The sequence below is a fragment of the Vombatus ursinus genome, unplaced genomic scaffold (assembly GCF_900497805.2).
Source record: "Vombatus ursinus unplaced genomic scaffold, bare-nosed wombat genome assembly UNPS02014786.1, whole genome shotgun sequence".
NCBI lineage: Eukaryota > Metazoa > Chordata > Mammalia > Diprotodontia > Vombatidae > Vombatus > Vombatus ursinus.
Window position 1 is genome coordinate 14,647,725 of NW_020954564.1, and position 22,588 is coordinate 14,670,312.

Below are 22,588 nucleotides of genomic sequence, written 5' to 3' on the forward strand. Positions count from 1 at the left end.
TTCAGATTCTTATTAGCTGTGTGACTCTGGGCAAATCATTCATCTCTCTGTAGCTCATTTCTTCATTTGCAAAATGAGCAGAAGAAGGAAATGGGAAACCACTCCACTATCTTTGCCAAGAAAGCCCCAAATGTGGTCATGAAGAGTTGGACATGACTGAAAAATGGCAACACATGTTTTTGTGTGTGGTAGCAAAGAACTGAAAACAAATTAGATGTCCATCAATTTGAGGAACAGACAAAAAAAATTTCAATACATGAATGTAATGGTGATGTAAGAAATTATTAAAATGATAAATACACAAAAGCAAGGGATCATTTATATGAATGAATACAAAATGAAGTAAGAAAATCAGGAAAATAACATGCACAATGACTTCAACAATGTAAATGGAAACAAAACAAATTAAATGAAACCGAACGCTGTGAAATTATAATAACCAAGCTTGGCCCTCCAAGAGGTATGTGAATACACCTCGTTGCTATTTTTGCAAGGGAGAAAGGGAGACTTTGAGTGTGGAACTATCAAAGTTCAGTAGGATGTGAATGATGTTAGATAGTTGTGCTGAACTACTTTCTCCCCCTCTTGTATAATGTGAAAGTAGATGATATAAAAACAAAAGAAATAAATTAAAATTTTAAAAGACTTCTATCTATATAACATGTAAGTACCTCGATCTGAAACAGATGCATGGTAAAACTTACAAATTTAACAATAAATAGTAAAACTTCTATGCAATAAAACTGAAAGCTTATATTGACAGTAAGATCATCATTTCGTGAAACTAGCATAATAACAGGGTAACTGTTTTTCATATTAATATTAAGAGTTGCTTTGAGTGATCTGCTTTAGAATAAAAAAATATGCTTTGGTGAATTCAATGGCATAGAGAAATGACAAATTTTCACAACTATGGAAATGTGAGTTATTTCTTTTGGGGTATGTCTATCAACCTTCATGTGTGTCCTGCAGGTGGCAATATCATGAAGTGAAAACAAAGAAAACTTTTAACACATACTTTTAAAACAAGAATGGCTTCCATTTTAGAATCTGCTCATTTGAATGGGCAATACATTTTAAAACATTTTCAGGTAAAAAAAATGTGCTGGGAGAAAATAAAGAGTAACCACTGTTTAATTGTACATTTCAAAAAAAAAAAAAAAAAAGATTATGTGAAAGAGATGAGGGACAGCTTTTCTACTCTATTTTCTCACTAAATTCTTAGAGAAGTACTACAAATATCCATCACTAGACATAAGAACATTGCCTCTGCTTTAAGTCATGTACGTTAAGACCTGTTCTTGCTTAGATTGCTGTCAGTTAATGGCATACTTTATGTAAAAGCACAACACTTTGGGTGAATGGATTCTGTCCCTTTTTTCATCACCTACAGCCTCTTGCAATGACGACAAGAAGCTAGTATTCATTAAAAAAAAAATAGACCAGGTATGTCTGTACTATGTCAGTTAGCCTGGTTCATATAAACCACAGAAAACAATACAAATCACATTCAAACCCAAACTCCTATGTAATAATTTATAACACTCACAGAAAGTTAATTCAACATAGGGACAGAAGAGGGCAGAGTAGAATTTTTAAAATTACATTTAATCAAAGTGTTATAGACCATACTCAACTCCTCCCCAAAAGAAACACTAACAAAATGATATTCAGGGAAAAGACATCATATGTTTGCATTATTTGGTACTAATCTAATTCAACTTAGGAGTTCTAGTGGATTGTGTTTCCCTAATTTGCCTGCCATAAATTAAAGGTTAAAATGGCTTGGTCTAATTAACCTAATATAGATATCAAAGTTTAATAGAGACTTACGAAATGGAACACATTATTACAAAATAGCAGCAAACAGATTATTAATGCAATAGAAATAAAAAGTATTACAAAAGATTAAAAGTAGCACAAACATCCACATTGGTATACAAAAGTGAGTGAGAGGGTAACAGATTAAACTAAAAGCTGCTTTGTGTGAAAAAAGTTAAAAATCAATATGGTTTAAGTAATTTCTTTAAATTATCTGTACTTTACATGTTATATGCAGGTAGGAGAGAAAAGGGGAAAAAATTCAAAATTCATTTCATGGGGAAAGTAAAAAAGGCGAGTATGCAAAGGGTTGACCCCTGGCAGGAGGCTCCTACTTTGAACAGAATGCTACAGAAGAACAAGGGTTTGTTTCAATGTTTAAGCCATTACGCTGCCTTTGGCAGAACAGTGAAAGCCTATGTAGATCAACACATTTTCCTCAGGGAGCAAGAAGAGTAGTTGACACACAGATTTACAGGCAAATAGACTGGCAATTATGAAATATTAATAGGGTCTTATTGTCATGAGAAGTTGATTGTCAAAAATGATTCTCCAAAAATCTTACTGGCAAGTTGGAGCTCGTGACATCCTAAATTGGTAACCTCCCAGCGACATTTCCTGAATACTAATTCTCCCCATACTGGCTGCCCACCTCCTGGACTTCCTTCTTCCTGATGCTGGCTATATATCTGGCCTTGGTCAAGTCATTTAACCTTCCATGGCCCCAGTTTATTCATTTGTAAAATGAGAAGGTTGGACCAAGTAGCCTTCAAGGTCCTTCCCAGCTCCAGATCTTTGATCCTCTGAATCTCAAAGCCATCTCTACATAAGCTATGTTGCTGTGACACAATGGGATAGTGCATCAGCATCGGCAGTATATTTCAATCTTCTTAAATCACCTCTTGCCATTAAAAGTTTTAACTTTTCAGTAGTTTTCCTCAAAGTCAGAAATTATGAACAGGCTGCAGCTGTCTGCCTGATGAGCCAAACGCTTTAAAAATAAGGCTCTGTGCATAATTATGTCGATTTTGACAAAGATGCAAATCATTTCTTGGCAAAGATCCATCTTTTTCATTACACTTCGGTTCTTCCAAGAGGTTTCTTCTTTCAAAAGGAAAGAAAGAAGGAAGACAAAACAAAAAACCACATCACAGAATAGCTCAGAACATTTCACCCTTACTCTCATTAAATGTACCACTACTACAAATGGTATCACTTAAACATATAACTAGCTACTGCCCAACAAGAATGATGAGAATAGCAGGTTAGAAAATTTCCAATGCTCAGGTCATAGAATTTCATGCAATCTCCTTTTCTGAACTAAGTTTTAGTCTTAAAATTGGAAAGGACGTTAGACATCGTCTAAGTCAAGTTTCCACCCAACTAGGGAATATACTCTACAACATTGCCGATACATCATCATTCAATATTTGCCTATATACATCTAGGAATGGATAACTCATCACTTCAACTAAAGTCCCCAAGTTTTGAGTGTTTGTTTTTTTTTTAATGAACTGCTTACTGTCAAGCCATGTCTCCCCCAAGCTGTATCTCAGTTTATTTTTTAACTTCCATGAAGGACGTCTTTCCTGTTCTTTTTTGTATACGGAAATGTTTGTGTTTGTTATTATTTAAGTTCATAATAGAGAAAATGTTTAAAATGAAGTACTGGACACAAGATTCCATTAGCTGAAGTTAATACAACAGGTCATTAGTACTACTACTCTTCATAAAAATGTCTAGCATTTATATAACAGTTTAAGGTTTACAAAGTGCTTTACATATATATCTTATTTGATCCTCACAACAAGACCGTAAGGTTGGCACTATTATAATCCCTCCTTCACAGATGAGAAAACTGAAGTTGAGAAGTTCAATGACTTGCCTATGGTCATACAGATAGGAACTGAGGTAGGATTTGAACTAAGGTCTTTTTGACTCAAAAAATCTAACACTATGGTACCTAGCTGCATTAAAACAACAAAATAAAGGAACTTCTCTACATTAGAGAAACATTTTTCAACTTGTCCATAGGAATATTCTATTTTTTTATTATACAACATCAACTCATTCCTTTGTTTTGTTTAAGTTTCTTTTTAAAACATATTGCCTGAAAAGAAGCCACCAGCCATCCTTTTCCACTCTTTAAAAACAAAACAAAAAACCCCTGAGTAATTACAACTCCAAATCCAAAATCAAACAAACACACAGATATAGCTAACTTTCCTAGCAACTGAAAGGCCTGAAATTTAATTAACAGAATGGAATATCAGGGCATGTACTAACAATGGCTTGGCATAAAAGCACTACTAAAATTCATAGTTCAATCCTAAAAGGTAAAACTAAACATGGAAACCAGATGGGAAACATATTTGGGGTCAGATCTCTTGGTCAACAGATGTCCTGTTGCTCTCTAGAAATAAATCTGCAAATTCAAGTTCCTCTGATCTGGTCATGAATATGAGAACATACAATGAAAAGTAGGGAAAAGTGGCAGCTCTGCATACCCTGCATATTTTTGGGCATAATGTTCACTAACGAAATAATTCCACACAGATGCAGTAGACTCCAGAGTTTTTGTTGGCATTTTTCTGGGAATTACCTAGTTTGAATCATAATAATTATTGAGTTATAAAGTGTTCAACTACTATAAAAAACTAAAAGTTTTATTTATGTATAAAAAACTAAAACTTTACTTTCACAATGTATATAATAAAAGATCTTATTTTAGTATCCTGTACCATAACTTCACTCTATTTTTGTAATAGCTGACAAATTGATTGATGGTTCACAAACCATTTTAGGTCCATTATTTCATTTGATCTTCACAACCATAGGAGGAGGGCAGGCTGACATTAATATCCTATTTTAGAGATAAGGAACCTAAACCTCGAAGAAGTTAAATGACTGCCATAAGACATAGGACCAAAAGGCTCACAGAATATAGAAATGGAAAGAAACTAAAAAGACCGTCCAGTCCAACTTCCTCATTTTACACATTAGGAAACTAAGGCCCAGACCAGTTATAGGATTTGTATAAGCCAACCAAAGGTTTTGACTCAAGGTCTACTGCCATCATCATCTCATTGTTATGACTGAAAAAAAACCTTAATGGTGTACATATCTACAGTCATCCATCTCTATGCCAGGACAATAATTTGAATAGGTTATATGGCAAAAATACGGCACAGCAAGTTCACTCAATAAGTAAAAGTAACGGTGTACAGGAGGTAAAAAAAATTTTTGAAAAGTGAGAAAAAAAGAAAAAAATTCTCCACAATATCCCCACCTCCACAAAAGCAGACATCCTAGGGTATATAACATAAATGAACCTCCCACCAGAGATCGTGGAAATCTTGATTTTTTTTTCTGCAGGATTTATTACTTTCCACTGAGCGTCCATTCATGCAGTGTTCTTCTTGTTTCTATTCATAGCACCAGATCCTTACTAGCATGCACAACCTCAAAAGAAAAGAAAGACTAAATACAAACTGCGTAAAAGAAATAAAATAAAAAAAGCAAGACACAAAACACACAGTAAAAAGAAGGGAGTCCTGGGACTAGAATTTTATGACTAACATACTATCACTAGCTCTTACTGGACTCACCTTGTATGCAACACTATTAGACGAGTCCACAATGATAAACAGAGGTTTTCTGGTAAAAGGATAGAGATCTCCAGGATGAAGGCTAGGAAGAGAAATAAAGAACTCAGTAAGCCCAACCATCCAAGTCAAATATTACAGGCCTTGTTCTTTTTTTTTCCCCTTTTTTTAGCTAATACATAAGGAAAAGAATTTTTAAATTTTTGTCAGTTTTTATTTTTATTTTATTTATATTTTCACTTCCACATTTTTTTCTCTCCCTAATCCTCTTCCCTGCCCACTGAGAAAGAAAAATGATACCCATAGTCACGCAAAACATTTCTGCATTAGCTATGTTCGGGGGGAGGAGGGAAGCAAGAAAAATAAAGAAAGTGAGAAAATGTTTCAATCTGCACTGTAGCCCATCAATTATCTATCTGGAGGTGGATAGCAATTTATATTATGAGTGCTTTGGAGTTGTGGTAGATCACTATGTTGATCAGAGTTACTAAGCGTTTTACAGTTGATTTTCTTATGATATTGCAGTTACTGTACACAGACTGTTCTTTCGGTTCTGCTCACTTCATTTTGCATCAGTTCAGACAAATCTTTCCAAGTGTCTCTGAAAACATTCCTTTCATCATTTCTCAGACCACAATAGTATTCCATCACCCTTATATACCATAACTTGTTCATCATTTCACCAATTGATGGGCATCCACTCAGTTTCCAATTCTTTACCACCACAAAAAGAACTACTATAAATATTTTTGTACATTGTGGGTCCTTTTCCCCTATTTGTGATCTCTTTGGGATACAGACCTAGCAGAGGTATTGCTGGATCAAAGTATACGCACAGTTTTATCACCCTTTGGGCATAGCTACAAATTGTACTCCAGAATGGCTGGACTAGATCACAACTCCACCAGCAGTGCATCAATGTACCTTTTTTCCCACATGCCCTTCAGCATTTGCCATTTTCCTTTTATATCATGTTAGCCAATCTAGCAGGTATGAGGTGGTGCCTCAGAATTCTTTCAATTTGCATTTCTCTAATTATTAGTGATTTAGAGCATTTTTTCATATGACTATTGATAGTTTTGATTTCTTCCTCTGAAAACTGCCTGTTCACATCATTTGACCATTTATTAACTGTGGAATGGCTTCTATTTTTATAAATTTGTCTCAATTCTCTATACACCTGAGAAATGAGACCTTTATTAAAGAAACTTGCTGTAATTTTCCCCCCAGTTTCCTATTTTTCTTCTAATTTTGGCTACATTGGCTTTGTGCAGAAACTTTTTAACTTTATGTAATCAAAATCATCCATTTTACCTTTTGTGAACCTCTCTATCTCTTGTTTGGTCATGAATTCTTCCCCATGCATAGACCTGAGAGGTAATTTATTCCATGTTTCACTAACTTGTTTAAATAACCCTTTATGTTTAAATCATGTACCATTGTAAGCTTGTCTTGGTATATGGTGTGACATGTTGATCTATGCCTATTTTCTGCCAGACTACTTTTCAGTTTTCCCAGTAGTTTTTGTCAAATATCAAGTTCTCACCTCAGTAGCTGAAATCTTTGGGTTTATCAAACGCTAGGCTACTATGTTCATTTGTTTCTATATATTGTATGCCTAGTCTATTCCATTGATCAACCTCTCTGTTTCTTGCCCAGTTACCAAACTGTTTTGACAATTACAGCTTTGCAATATAGTTTGAGATCTGGTATTGCGAGGCCCTCTTCCTTCACTGTTTGTTTTTTTAATAGATTCCCTTTGATTTTCCTGACCTTTTATTCCTCCAGATGAATTTTGTTATTATTTTTCTAGTTCTATAAAGTAATTCTTTGGTAATTTAATAGGAAAAGAATAAAAGTTAACTTGGGGAACCTAAAGTCTTGAGGGTTACACAAGTAGTGTCTGAAGTGAAATATAAAACAAGGCCTCCAGATTCCAAGGGCAGAATCCTTCCCACTGAAATAGAAAGAGTTGAAATGCTATAAACTTTAGGAGAGGGTATCTATTTCTTGTTTTTCAGAAAGTGATTCCAAGTGCTTGTCTTGTCAAAAAGGAAAGGGATTATAAAAACCATTAGTACAACTTAAATTCTCAAGCTCCTTAAACCTTAAAATCTACACATATTTCTAAGATGTTGTATGTATAAATAAGGATTTCCTTTACTCTCTCTGAATAATAGTAATTATATATTAATAAAACATTATTATTGGAAATGACCTTAGAGATTATCTGATTTACCTTTGTCACTGTTTAAATGAGGAAACTAAAGCAAGACTATGATTTGCACCATGTAAAACAGATAGTAGAATTCAGTCACTTACAGCACTGTTTTAGTAGTTAGGAGATAGAATTAGGATAAAGTGCTTACCTTTCCCTAGTTTTCAATCTCTCAAAGTGGGATATTACACATATACTAGCATGCAATAATGATAGTAAATAACTAGAATGCAGAATATGAGAGGTATAAGGTGTTATGCAAGATCTGAGGAATAAAAATGATTCCTGACCAGAGGGATCAGGAAAAAAGTGCTAAGAGAAGACTCAAGGTCTCTTGATTACCAGGTCTGTGTCCTTTCCATTAAACCATGGTGTCTCTTCTGTGTCTGGAGCAGAGGTTGGCTTTTGGATGGCAGAATGTGTCGCTTCTCATGCCAATATCATTAAGTTCCACCTTTCTAGCTTTCAAATATAGGTTTGCCCTCTTACTATTCAACATCAAGCCATTAGTAGGAAGACAAAGGACAAGAACAACATTGTTGTGAAGAGGATCTTTAGAAGATGACTTTCTACCTACAATTCTGGTTATATCAATTACCAGAGCTCTCAGTTTCAGAGATCTTACTCATGTTAAGATCAATATGAGCAAAAGGATTCTTTCTTTCTTGAATAATCAACAAAAAGCCTTCAGTAACTGGCATCAATTGGCTCTGTCATTCATTGATTAAGTGACCTTAGGGAAATCATTCTGACTTTCTGCGCCTCAGTTTCCTCATCATTGCTTTGCAAAGTACTATATAGCTCTAATATTTTAAGTTCTGATTACTACCATTCTATGTTCTTAGGTCCCTGTGCTTTGATATTTTACATTTCAAAGATCCCTTCCCAGCTAACCTATTTCTAGGTTAATTTTGGATTTTAATGAATGCTTAATTATATTCTGTTGCATCTCTGTATTGCTAGAAATCTTCTATTTCAATAGGAAGTATAAAACAGGACTGACATACTTAGGTGTCACAATAGATAGAGGTCTGGGCCTGGGGTCAGGAAGACCTGAGTTGAAATCCAGCCTCAGACACAGCTGCATAACTCTAAGCAACTCTCAACCTCTATTTGCCGCAAAGTCCTCAACTGTAAAATGGGGAGAATAATAGCTCCTAGTAACTACCTCCCAGGGTTATTCTGAGGACCAAACGAGATAATAATTGTTAAGTGCTTAGAATAGTAAATTGCACATAGTAGGTGCTATATAAATGCTTGTTTCCTTCCTTCTCTCTCCCTATCCCCAAAAGGAATAGCTGAAAGCTAGATCAGCTCTCTTACCAGTGCATTTCTTTATGGGTCTGATTTCGTTTGTGGATGGCATCTCCATTTATAATATCTCGATTACTATTAGTGAGGACTCCTCCAAAATCATATGGGCCTGTAAAACGAAAAGGAAGAAAACCTGACATTAGTTGGAATGTTACTGTTTATCTTAGGTTCAAACAAAATGAAAACAAGTGAACATATATTCTCATCACAAGAGAAAGAGAAGTACACATTTTCTAATCACATTATATAATACAGCATCTATTCTAAACAATTCCAGGTAGTGTTTACTTAAACGTTATTAGGGTTTTTTGCATTATTTGTTTGTTTCTAAAATAGGGCATAATGAGAAACAAAGTAAAAACTTACTATATGACATTATTGGGAATAACAAAAGTGATGGAAAACTTGAGTCATTATAATTAAACTTTCAAAAAAACCCTAACATTTCATATGAAAATTAAGATCAATAGGTCCTAAATATCATGTGAAACAACAGACAGAAGAATTGAAATTTTTCCTAATAATCTCTTTTATAAAGAGCTATGGAAAAATTTACCTAGTTTTAGGTTTGCTCTAAAAGCAAACATTACTGAACTATTTTAGAAGTTTGGGAAGTCTCCTAATGATAAATATTTCAGTCTCAAGGAAACAGGAGCAAATGTCAGTGCTATATCAAGTGCTTCATTAAGGTCAGCATGGCATAGTGTACAGAGAGCCATACACAAAGCAAGAAAAACCCAGGTTCAAGTCCTATGTCTAAAACATTCTAGGAGTGTGATCCTGGGCAAATCACTTAACCTCTCAGTGTTCCAGACCAGTGTTATCAAACTCAAATCGGGCAGGCCATATGTTGACGTAGAAAACCACAAAGTAATATCATCTATATTGTATTGTGTTTTTATTTATTTTCCTAAACATTTTTCAGTTACATTTTAATCTGATTTGGGCCTCACAGGCTATGAGTTTGACATCTCTGTTCTAAGAAATTCTCTAGGACTATATGTTGCACACTTACATTTGTAAAAGAAATTTTCTCACCTGTAAGTTCTCTATATCAACGAAATCTCCAGTTCCTATCCTCTGCCCCTTTCTGAAGTCACACTTTAATATTATGAAATACTATTTTTCAAACTATTCCACCATGAAGCAATGTGGCATAATAGAAAATGTGCTGTTCAAACTGGCTCTGATACCTTCAAGCCATGTGACTTTGGGCACATCAATTCCCCATTATAGGCCTCGGTTTTCTCATCTAAAAATGGGAATGATCATGTTTACATGCTCTATCTTACAGGGTTATTCTTTGGAAAATGTTTTATAAATCATCATCATTATTTTTGTTATTCTGCATATTCTGAGAAGTCTGTATGAAAAGAGGAAATCCTTCAACATACTAGAACACTAGAGGAAAGACTTGAATAAAATTGGTATGAAATAATAAGATGGTGGACAGGGGTTTACAATATGCATCAGTGGAGGGAATAACTAACCAAGCAAAAATAAGGATCCACAAAAGAATCTGTAAATCCAGAACTAGGTATGTTTAATATAATCAAACATACTTCTGAAGTTAAGCTTCTAGGATGACTTAGCTACTGTGAAACATGACTGAAAATATGGTGTTTCACTATAAGAAGGTAGAAAATGAGCAAATTAGTAAAGGTCCAGTATCCTAGGCATTAATGTTTTACCAATCACACACTAGACGAAGTATAGAATCCAAGTCACTTATCCACAGAGGCTTTCAAAAGAAGTTACTAGAAATAGTAAACGCACTGTGTAACAAACAGAATCCTCTTATTTAATGAAAAATTCACTTCAAGTTTTCAGGCTTAAGAATGAGAGGCAAATAGGGAGGAACCCAAAGTCAAACTGGCTAGCCTAGGTACAGGAAATATAAACCAGCATACACTAATGCAAAATAAGACATGCAATATCAAATTGTATTTTTCTTACCCCCTCAAAAAAATCACTGCAACAAAAAAATTACAGAGATTTTCTTTTCAACATTTTAAGAGAGTCTATGAGTCATGCAAGGAAGGGGAAAAGAGCATGCTTCATATAAAGGAATGCAAGTTTCAAAATAGAAATGAGTTGAAAAAAATATTAAGAAAATGAGATAGAATTTCTTTCCATCAGAGAAACTGTTTTAATTACTTAAATCAACATATCTAAATATTCTGACCATTCTATTCCTATCAGAGTTTTCGGTTTTACCAACAACATCCTAATATTCAACTTGGTTTAAAAAAAAAAGAGAAATGTAAAGAAGGACAGAATCAACAAAATCATGACAAGGGCTTGAACTTTCACAGTAATAAAAGTATTATGATTTCTACAAAGATTCTCAGCCACACTTCAGCCACAGACCCAACTATATAATTCACTAGAGGTTCAGGGAACATGATCATGAAGGAGAAAATCATGTTATGAAGTCCAGAACAACAAACCAAATGAGCTTTTGGGGGTCTTCAAAATCAACAATGTTCAGATGATATTCAGGCAAAAACTGAGGCATGCTCTTAATGTGTGATCAATAGGTTCATAGAAACATAGAATTTAGAGCTAGACTGGAATTTAGAGATGATGATCTTATCAAATTTCATTTTATAGAAAGAAACTGAGGCCCAGGGAAGTAAAGAAACTAAATGGTCATAACTAATAAGCAACTGAGCATGAATTCAAATCTACAGGTCTTTGGACTCAGTCTAGGGCTCTTTCATGTGACTAACAGGTTTCTATATATACTGTTTAAGCAAATAAAATTAACTGGGGGTCTAACAGTAGCATTACATTCAAAAGATAAACTGGAACTTTAAATTGAATGCCTCTTGAGAAAGGCATTTTGAGACAGTCAGGAGGCCACAGGCCATCATCTTGCAGAATATAAAGAGAATTCAAGCCTTGCTCATGACAGGGAGCATTCCTTTATTATACCTTCACTATCAGAACGACCTGTGGGAAAAACTCCAGTGGCTGACAGGTAAATCAGGAGCACACTGTTGGCTGGCAGCTCCTGGAATTTAAGACATACACATATATAAAACAATAAACAAGGCGAAATATGCTTTTTAAAAAACAATTTGTGACATATTCAAGAGCAATAAATTCCCCTACCACAATGTGGTGACAGCTAGAGCCAAATTTAAAATCCTATTCTATTTTCAAGCAGAAATTTCAGTTTTGTTGGCTTAGAGATCACAGAATATTAGAGGTGCAAGGGGCTTAGTAATCATCTTAGTCCAGTCCTCTCATTTTACAGATAATAAAACTGAGGCTTAGAAAACTAAGTGACTAGCTCAAGGTCACACAACTATTAAATAGCAGAGGTGGACTCATACACAGGTCTTCTGGCTCAAGTCTAATGGCCTTACCACTAAACTACACTTCTACTCTGTAATTTCTACTTGTTTCATAACTGTCTACACAGCAAATAATCAAACAGCTAACCACTAATTAATGTATATATCATCACAAGTTACAAAGATTATTTTTAGACACTAACACCCATTTTTTGCATACCTAAACTCAGATTTGGAAGTAGCTGGGTGGTGCCATGGACAGAGTGCTGGACCTGGAATCAGGAAGGCTTATTGTCCTGAGTTCAAATCCAACCTCAGAAACTTACTAGCTGTGTGACCCTAGGCAAGTCACTTAACCCTGTTTGCCTCAGTTCCTCATCTGTAAAATGAGCTAGAAAAGGAAATGGAAAACCACTCCAGTATCTTTGCCAAGAAAACTCCAAATGGATTCATGAAGAGTCAGACATGACCAAAATATTACTGAATAACAAATTCAGATTCAGAGCTAGAGGTAGGTTAAAAAAAAAAAGCAGAAGTCTAATGCACAGCAAATGGAAAGGGTGGCACAAGGGACAGTTTTTAAGATACAAGTTTTCATGATTGCATGAATGCTCCAGTGAACACTAATTCATACATAAATGGCACCCTTTTCAAAAGTAAAACACTCAAGCCTTCCTAGGTTGCAAAAATGCCTTGTTCCAGCTCTGCCTAAAATAGATACATAATAATTACTGGGCTAAAAGACAAACTCTCCTCCCAGACATGTTTAAAAAGCGTCTACATCGGGGCTGAAAAAAAATATCTGAGATCTTTAATCTCCCAAGTTGCTACAAATGAAGCAAAAGTATATTTAGGGTGCTTCTTGATATCTGACAAATATACATAATAAGACACTGTTTTACCTGATGGGGTACTGGAAATAACTATTATGCCTGCAGTGTTGGGGGCATGAACACTTATAGTAAGCACAGTGGTAGTTCATCAACACATTCATTAACTTTGTTGAAAAAAAAAACATTCATTAATTTTCCTCAGGAAAATATGTATCAAAAGCTCTTTCTATACTACACAGCGATACTTAGGATTCCTATTTTCCCAATTCAAAAGTAGGTGTTTCATTTTAATATGGCTCACCAAATTTGTCACTGGTATAGTTAATGATATGTTTCTTTGGGGACCCATTTTTTTTCTAGGCAATAGAAAACGTGATCACACAAACCTTAAAAGAAGCTGCTAAAAATGTATATAGCTGGCTGAAAGTTGGTTTGTACAGCAGATATTTATGAGGGTTTTCTCGCCGGGCAGGCTTGTCAGCAGATTCCTGTAACCACACAAAATACCAAAAAAATAAATAACTCGAGTTTATTTTAATGGACAATTTTCAATTTTTTTCATGAAGCAAATATGTTCTGGTACACTAAGTAACAAATGCCATTTTACTGGACCTACCTACTCATGTTGCCCATGAAAAAAAAACTTTTATGGCTTAAGGTCTTTCACAGAAGACCTCCTCTGATATATGAACATGGTATAAAGCTAGATCTACATCTTGAAAGCTACTTCTAGTAGGGTCTAGCTCTGATATTTCTAGCTCTGATTATAGATTCAGGGAGGAACTATGTGTCATTTGAGGATGAGCCTAGCCCAATGCAAAGAGGCTCATTACCAGAATACCGGCTACTTGATGAAACTTATTCTGATCACATTAAAAAAAAAAAAAAGAATACTGCACAAGTGGTAGAGGGGTTGCAATCTACATCTGTGAAAGAAACATCCATAGTAATGAAAACATAGATCTTCTGAAGGCCTGAAGAATTATTTTTACTGTACACTAATCCTTGAATTGTAAGGAAATATAGACTCCCTTCTGTATACAGTACAAGCAGCTCAAAGTGTTTTATCCAGCTTAAAAACCACTGAGGAGCATCACCTGCATTCCAGGTTTGTTCATCTGTGAAGCTAAATTCATTGGCTCTCGTTCTAAGGCCTGCAACATCCGGAACATGTCAACAGTTAGTTCACTGAACTTCACCTATAAAAGAAATAGACCAAAACATTAATACATTGGTCAAGGGAAAGAGACAGTCTTAAGCAAAGCCCAGTAAACCAAAGAACTTAATTATAACGTGCTGAAGAAGGCTACTGTCAACTTACTTTAACTCCTTTTCTTAAGTTCTCTTAACTATAAAGAAGCCACATAAGTAACTAGCCAGTCAATAAACATTTATTAAGCACCTACTATGTGTCATGCACTGTATACAAGAAAAGGTAAAAGTCAGTTCTTGCTTTCAAGGAACTCAGTCTAATGGGAGAGACAATGCGCAAACAATTATGTTCAAACAAGCTAAATATAGTATGAACTGGAAATGATCAACAGAGAGAAGGCATTAGAATTAAGAGGAATTAGGAAAGGTTTCTTATAGTAGGTACAATTTTAGTTGTGACCTGAAGGAAGCCAGGAGGTAGAAATAAGGAAGGGAATCATTCTGGGCATGGGAGTAGGGGAGGGAAGGGGGAGTGGCAGAGAAAAGGGAAACAGTCATTGAACATGACGAAGTTCGTGTGTGTGGGAAGCAAACACAGAGAATAGAGGAAGCACTACTCTCTCAACATTCCTTTCCAAACAACTTTAAAATAAATGCATCAAATTTAATTTCTGGAATGGCAAAGCCAAGAAAAGGTTGAGGTGAGATATTTTTACAGTCCAAGATAACTAAGGAGGTCAGAAGGAGAGTTCTGTGAAACTGGGATGAGGGCTGGCGCAGAGCACACATAATGGCAATACTAGTTGTGAGATATGACAGTAGTTTCAGGAGCTCTCAGCCCAGAGATGGTAAGGGAATTAGAAAACTAGTTAGAAAGAGATTACAAGGGACCCCTGTGCTAACACTGGGCACAGAACAGGGCACTGTTAGGCAACTCCATTGCACATATCCACTTCTGAATTGCAGTTTGAGGGCAAAAAGGAGCACTTTCAGACACAAAGGATTAGGGGCCCTGAGGAGCAGTAGTGCCTGTGGCTGCAGGGGATCAGGGACTCTTTCTGAGTAAAGACTAGAATGCAGACTAGGAGAGCAGTGACCTCTCTCCAAATCACACTATCATGGAAGCACTGAAAACTTCCAAACTCCCAGAACTAGCTCTGAAAATAGCACAGTAAAAAATCCTGAAGCTTGGGGCAATGTTATACTCCCTCCCTCAGGTGAACAGATCTCAACTTTAACATAAAATTCAAAGTTAAGAAATAGGCTGGGGAAATAAGCAGACAACCAACAAAGAACCCAACTGTAAAAAAAATACTATAGTGACAGCAAAGATCAAGACACAAACTCAAGAGAAGACAATGATGTCAAAACAGCTATAAGCAAAGCTTCAAAGAAAAAAATGCAAATAGGACACAGGTCCAACAAGAATTCCTAAAAGAACTACAAAAATTATTTTAAAACTCAAATAAGTGGCAGAGGAAAAATTGGGAAAAGAAGTGAGAACAATGCAAGAAAAGTAAGAAAAGACAATTAACAGTGTAGTAAAAGAGACACAAAAAATACTGAAGAAAATAAGACCTTAAAAAAAACAACAGAATTAGCCAAATGGTAAAAGAGGTACACAACTTCATTGATGAAAAGAACTTAAAAAGAAGAATTGGTCAAGTGGAAAAAGTACAAAAGTTCACTGAAGAAAATAATTCCTTACAAATTAGAATTGGGCAAGTAGAAGATAATGACTCCATGAGATATGGAGAAACAATAAAACAAAGTCAGAAGAATGAAAAAAAAATTAGAAGAAAATATGAAATACCTCATTGGGAAAACAACTGACATGGAAAATAGTCAGAGATATCATTTAAGAGTGAATGGACTACCTGAAAGTCATGATCAAGAGCCTAGACATCATATTTCAAGAAACTGTAAAGGAAAACTGCCCAGATATCCAAGAACCAGAGGGTAAAATATAAACTGAAAGAATCCAACTATCACTTCCTGAAAGAGAACCCAAAAAGAAAACTCCCAGGAATATATCACTAAATCCCAGAGCTCCCAGATCAAGGAGAAAACATTGTAAGCAGCCAGAAAGAAATAATTCAAATATTGTGGAGCCATAATCAGTATCACACAAGATTTAACAGCTGCCAGATTAAAGAAGCTGAGGGCTTGGAATATAATATTCCAGAAGGCAAACGAGCTAGGATTACAACCAAGAATAAATTACTCGGAAAAACTGAGTATAAATCCTTTTTTGGGGGTGGGGATGGACATTTAATGAAATAGAGGATTTTCAAGTATTGCTGATGAAAAGATCAGTGATGAATAGAAAATCTGACTTCTAAATACAACACACAAGGAAAAGCTTTTACAGTAGATGGGAAAATGAGGCAGAGAGGCAAGGAGGGCAGACTTTAAAGTGAAAAAAGGGCCAAGGTATACATAGGGACTTGTGATTTTGTCTGTAACCTTTTTTTTCTGTTCCTCCTTGTGTAGAACTGTTCATGCTTGATAATTTGGTAAGTTCACAATATCAAAAATAAAGTTCAACAGTTTTTAAAAAAGACATTTTAAAAAATTATTGGAGTAAGGAGGTAGCATGTTTTAATCAAGGAAGAGTAAGGAGGTCAGTGTCATTGGATCAAAGATTATGTAGAGAGGGTAAAAAATAAGAAGGCTGAAAATGGGAGGGAGGAGAGACAAGTTATGAAGGACTTTGAATGCCAAAGAGAGGATGTTATATTTGATCCTAGAAGTGGTAGGGAGCCTCTAGAGTTTATCAAAGAGTGGAGTGATATGGTCAGAACTGTACTTTAGGAAGATCACTTTGACAGCTGAGTAGAGGATGAATTAAAGTAGGAAAAGATTTATGGCAGATAGACAACCACCAACTTATTGCCTATTGTGTAATGAGGTGAGGAAGGCCTGCACCAGAGTGGTGGCAGGGTTACAGAAGAGACGGGGGTCTATGCAGAAATGTGGCAAAGGTAAAATTGACAGGCTTCAAAAAGATGAGCTATGGAGGAGGAAGAATGAAGAGTGAAGGATGACACCAAAACTGTGAACAAGAGAAATGAGAAGGGTGGTGGTGCCCTCAACAGTAGTAATATGAAAGTTAGGAAGAGGGGAAGGTTTGGAAAGAAATAAAATTAGTTCAATTTTGGACATATTGAATTTTAAGATGTTGAAAAGACATCCAGGTCAAGATATCCAATAGGCAATTGGAGATGCGAATCTGGAGGTCAGCAGAGAGGTTAGGGTTGGATAAGATTTGAAAATCACCAACATGGAGATGATAATCCAATCCATGGGAGCTGATAAGATCATCAAGTAACATGGTAGAGAGGAAGAAGAGAAGATGACCTCGGAGAGTCCTGTAGGAATCCTACCCATTAGTGGGCATGACCTGGAGGAAGGTCATGGAGAATGGAGAGAGGTCAGCTAGGTAGTATGTGAACCAAATTAATTCCATCTTATAAAACTGATTCCATTTTGAGATCTAAGTTTCATTTTCCTATAAATTCCATTTGCTTGCTAATCATGGGAATTACCAACTCTCAATCAGATTACCGAATTTTGGCTTTTTATGCATACAACTCTGTATCTCCCTGTTTTTAGAGTCCAGTGTCAAACTGAGAAGGCCTAGTTCCAATTTGTTATGCAATTGGCATGCACTGCTTAATAAATCAATATGCTTGGGAGTTTGAACGTTTGTTTCCTCAGTTATTTCAGATTTTACCCACCATAGGTTTTGATGCAGGTTGAAATATAGGATCCTGACCACCAGAAGAGTCTTTCAGAAAAACCAGAACAATCTGGTTAACCTTTCACTGAGGGACTTTTTTTTACAGAAGATTGCCCTGGATATCAGACCCCCCCAACCCCTGTCTCAATTTCATTTTTTCCAAGCTAAGGTAAACCCCCCCCCCAAACATTGTTTGCTAGGGAAAGCAAACTCCATACATTGTTTGTTGGGGAAGACTGGGAAAGATCCTATGTCACTGGGAAAGGTAATTCCCCCATACTCCTTGAGAAGGTTAACTCTCACACTGTGGGGGAAGTAGATAGCCCGGGGAAGTCCCTTTAAGGGAATAGATAAAGATAAGCTTCCTCAATGTAGGAGAAATCCCCTTAGGAAATATACGCTAGGGTAAGCCTCCACACTGTTGGGGAAGTTCCCTTGGAGAAATTATGGGATCCAAAGTAGCATCCTGATGGGAAACCCCTTGAAAAATGTCTTTTGGCATAAGACCAGGGGAAGAGTGCGTTGTCAAACTGACACCCCCTTAGGGAAATTCCCATACAGCAGTGGAGGGGGTGACTAAAAGATAGAGCTCTCAAATTATGCTAAAATATATAAAAATTCAAATGGGTCACAAAATTGGCCTGAAGAAGGGACTTTTAATTGAAGGAAATTAAAGGCTTTGAGATTAGACTTTCAGCAGAAGATAAAGCCTACAAGTACATCTTATGATTTTGACTTTTTATGTCTTTGCAAAATGCTCAGAAAAACTATGTTTTGTGTCATATTTAGTGTTGTCTGTAGATTCTGTTACCTTGAAAGATTTCTGAGGAAAAATGCAGCCAGCCAGGAAGACTGGTAAAAAGCTGTAGCTAAAGAGTTTAGCATGCTGGGGAAAATTAATGAAGTTTTATACTTGAACCAGTTCTCTGAACTTTCTGTAATCTGATGCTAAGCTCTCTGTCCCAGTAAGCAGAACTCATTCCCACTTTAGGCTTTCTGCTAGAGATAAAGATAAAAAGAAAAAAACCCTGCAAAATACTGTCTCTCTGTCATATCAAGCCTGTCTAGGATAGTGTTACAGAAATTAAGTCAGATAATCAAAGAAAGGAAAACTTTTTCCTGGTTTGTAGAAATTTGTGGCATTATAAATGATTGAATTTGTAATTGACATATAATAACTTTACTGTAAATTTCTAAATTATGGTAACTACTAAAAAACATCTTAGTAGATTTTGGAGGCTTGGTGATTAGGGAGATTGGAGATTAATTATTTTAAGACTGCAAGGGAGAACTCCTGGGACTTCAGGTAATTCGAGGAACTCACCCCCTTCACTTTGTCTTATCTGAGAAAGCACTTAGCAGAAGCTTAATATATGCTGAAATATCGTAATGTGTTCTGGGGGACTATTTTGTAGAATTTGTTTTAAGGAAAAATAAGAATTTGAAAGTGAAAGTTACAGGGATTTATTACCCTTTCCCTAGAGATTGAGAGATCTATTACTTTTGTGCAATAAAGAGAAACAGTTTCACTGACTAGAGGGAGAAAATATGAATCTGCAGTATGCAGTTGAAATTTACCTGGTAGTAACCCTTTCTTGACCATGAAAACAGAAAAGCTGGTTTAAATTAGGGAGCAACTTAAAAGATGAGTAAAATTTAATTAAAGAATAGAAAGGGTGACTTAAACCAAAGAGGCCTAACCCACCCAACCATCATCTTGGTTCACATCCTGTTCTGGATAATGGGGATAGATATTCACAATGACAAGAGAGGAGGAGGTAACCAGGAACTTCTGTTGCTGTTGTTGTTATTCAGTTGTTTCAGTCATGTCCCACTCTTTGTGACCCCATTTGGTGTTTTCTTGGCAAATATACTGGAGCGGTTTGCATTTCTTTCTCCCATTCATTTTACAGATGAGGAAACTAAGGTAAACATGATTAAGTGACTTGCTCAGGATCACACAGTTCATAAGTGTCTGAGACTGGATTTGAACTCAGGAAGATGAATTTTCCTGATTCTAGGCTCAGCACTAGAAGAGTATTTCATCAATTTATTTTGATTTATCAACAATCACTTCCATAAGCTTTTGAGTTTTAAATTGTTCTCCCTCTCCCATCCCCCTTCTCCCCCCAGGATGGCTCACAATCTGATATAAGCTATACATAAACATATTTTCACATTAGTGAGGTTGTAAGGAAGAATTAGAACCAATAGGAGAAACCATCAGAAAGAGGAAACAAAAGAAAAGAAAAAAAATAGCAAATAGTATGCTTCGATCTGCATTCAAACTCCTTCTTTCTTTGGATGTGGATAGCATTTTCTATCATGAGACCTTTGGAGATGTCTTAGATCCTTCCATTGCTGAGAAGGGCTAAGTCTATCAACATTAGTCATCACACAACATGGCTGTTACTGTGTACAACATTCTCCTGAGTCTGAATTACAGGGATTATCATGAAGACAAGACAAGAAAATGGCATGTGATGCAGTCTGAGAACTGGATGTCTGTGGATTTCTGTCCCTGGGAAAAGTTGAGAGGATAACCTTGGTATGACCTAAGGTTGGAGCCTATTGACTCAATTTCCCCATTATGATATTTCCTTTCTGGATAGGAAATTTCCCCACCTGGTTAAACCTGAGCCTGGCTTTTGATACCCTGTGAATAATGTGTAGCTTTACTACATGATTAGCGATCAGCTATGACTCATGCCTGGTATGAAACAGAGATAAGGGAGTTCTTCCCCTGTTACAGTTGATGTCAGGTTAGTCTGCACCCTGGAGGGGACAAGTCTTGACATTGTTATAACTATTTCCCTTCTTTTCCTTCTCAGCAAATTTCTATAATCTGGCCAGGTGAGCAGTAGAAGTTTATAAGTATAATATTAAATCTATTGATTAATAGATTGATACTGGAACATCTCTGAGTTACTATAATATGATGCAAGTATAAAAAATCTTACAATATTAATCTGCATTTGTGGTCAAATTATAATATAGGGATGATATACTCCTAAGAGGGGAATTAGACAAAGTAATAAGACAAAGCTGTAATGTAAAATTTTCTATTTAAATGGAATAGTAAATTTTGAGAAAGCAACAGAATTAGACTGTTTTCTCTATTTTATATATATATATATATATATAATGTATGTTTGTATATGTGTATGTGTGTGTGTATAAATGATTAATTTCAAAATGTAACTAATATGGAAATTCAGACTTTGCTTATATTTTAGAAATGAGTTCTCAAAATTGGATTAAGGTTTTACACATAAAATTGCACTGATAATTGTAAAGAAAGTTAAATTATTTTCTCATTTTCAAGTATCTGTCTGATAATTTTTAAAATACAGAAAGGTTCATTTTACAAGTTAGACACTCGTGAATTTTTTTAAAAAGATTCTTAGATCAGGTACAGGGTTTAGGTAAATACAGAAACAGTAAGTAGTACATAAAAACTAAAATTCTCTAAAGTTTCAGGTTTGGAAAACCAAATTAAGGAAGCTGTACTAAATTGGACTGTCTTGTTATAGGCAGATTTTAGCAGAATTACCTAGGAATCTCTGCAAGTGATTTGGAACCAAAGAGGCAGAACCTCCTTCAGAGCTGTTCTAAGAAGGTCTATTCCAGAATGTCCAAGAAAAGATATTTCCAGGGACCAGACAACTACATGGAACATCTGGAACTGAAGATGTTGATTAAATAAATATTGGTAGTAGGTTACTAGGACACCAGGAGAGTTGATGCTATTTAATATTGATGATCATCATTATATTGTTTTAGCTTTTTGTTTCATAGTATTTATGCTGTTTTCTTGGTTACCTCGGTGACATGTAACTCTCCCCTCCTAAAACTGATCTATTTTGAGTCCTCTAAGTAGTTTGATCTGTAGCCCAACTTTGTTTATTTTTAGTCTATTTAACAAGGTTTACATATTGTCATCATTGTTCTTTTTTTTTTCCCCCTGAGGCAATCAGAGTTAAGTGACTTGCCCAGGGTCACACAGCTAGTAAGTGTCTAAGGCCAGATTTGACCTCAGGTTCTCCTGACTCCAGAGCTGGTGCTCTGTCCACTGCACCACCTAGCTGCCTCCATTATTGTTCTTAAACTCTGTGTTAGCTGTTGTACTAAGTTATGAGAGAAGATGCTTCCCAGTGGTCTTTTCTTGTTATATAATATTGACAGTGAGAATGAGCACATTAAAAACCTTATAAATTTGGCTTATATTTAAATGAACCTTAGGAGGGAGTGGGCTGGTCCCTCCCCCATGAATCAAAAGGGGCATTTGAAAGAAGTGTGGGAATTGTATGAACCAAACTGACTCCTTGTAAAATTGACCCCATTTTGAGACCTAAGTTTCATTTTCCTGTAAATTCCACCTGCTTGCTAATGATGAGAATTGAGTAACATCCTATTTAACATCCAGAAAAGTCCACCTGCTCACTCTCCCCACTCCCAACTCTAGAAGAGATTACTTAATTTTATCTTTTAATGCATATAAATCTATCTCCCCCTATATGTGGGGTCCAGTGCCAACCTGAGGAGGCCTGGTCCCAATTTGCTATGCAATTGGCATTCGTTGCTTAATAAATCAATAGATT

General features: G+C 35.8%; 1 protein-coding gene across 3 annotated transcripts in view; it reads right to left on the reverse strand.

Moving 5' to 3' along the window:
• LOC114047357 (protein SCAI) overlaps positions 1–22,588 on the reverse strand; it is a 211,957-nt gene that overhangs the window by 34,135 nt on the left and 155,234 nt on the right. For all 3 annotated transcript variants that reach the window (XM_027868168.1, XM_027868167.1, XM_027868169.1), the window contains exons 10-14: positions 14,191–14,292; positions 13,480–13,581; positions 11,896–11,974; positions 8,968–9,067; positions 5,430–5,511 (exon numbers count right to left, since the gene is read on the reverse strand). In XM_027868168.1, the coding sequence (XP_027723969.1) occupies positions 5,430–5,511; positions 8,968–9,067; positions 11,896–11,974; positions 13,480–13,581; positions 14,191–14,292 (465 nt within the window). The remainder of the gene's footprint in view (positions 1–5,429; positions 5,512–8,967; positions 9,068–11,895; positions 11,975–13,479; positions 13,582–14,190; positions 14,293–22,588) is intronic.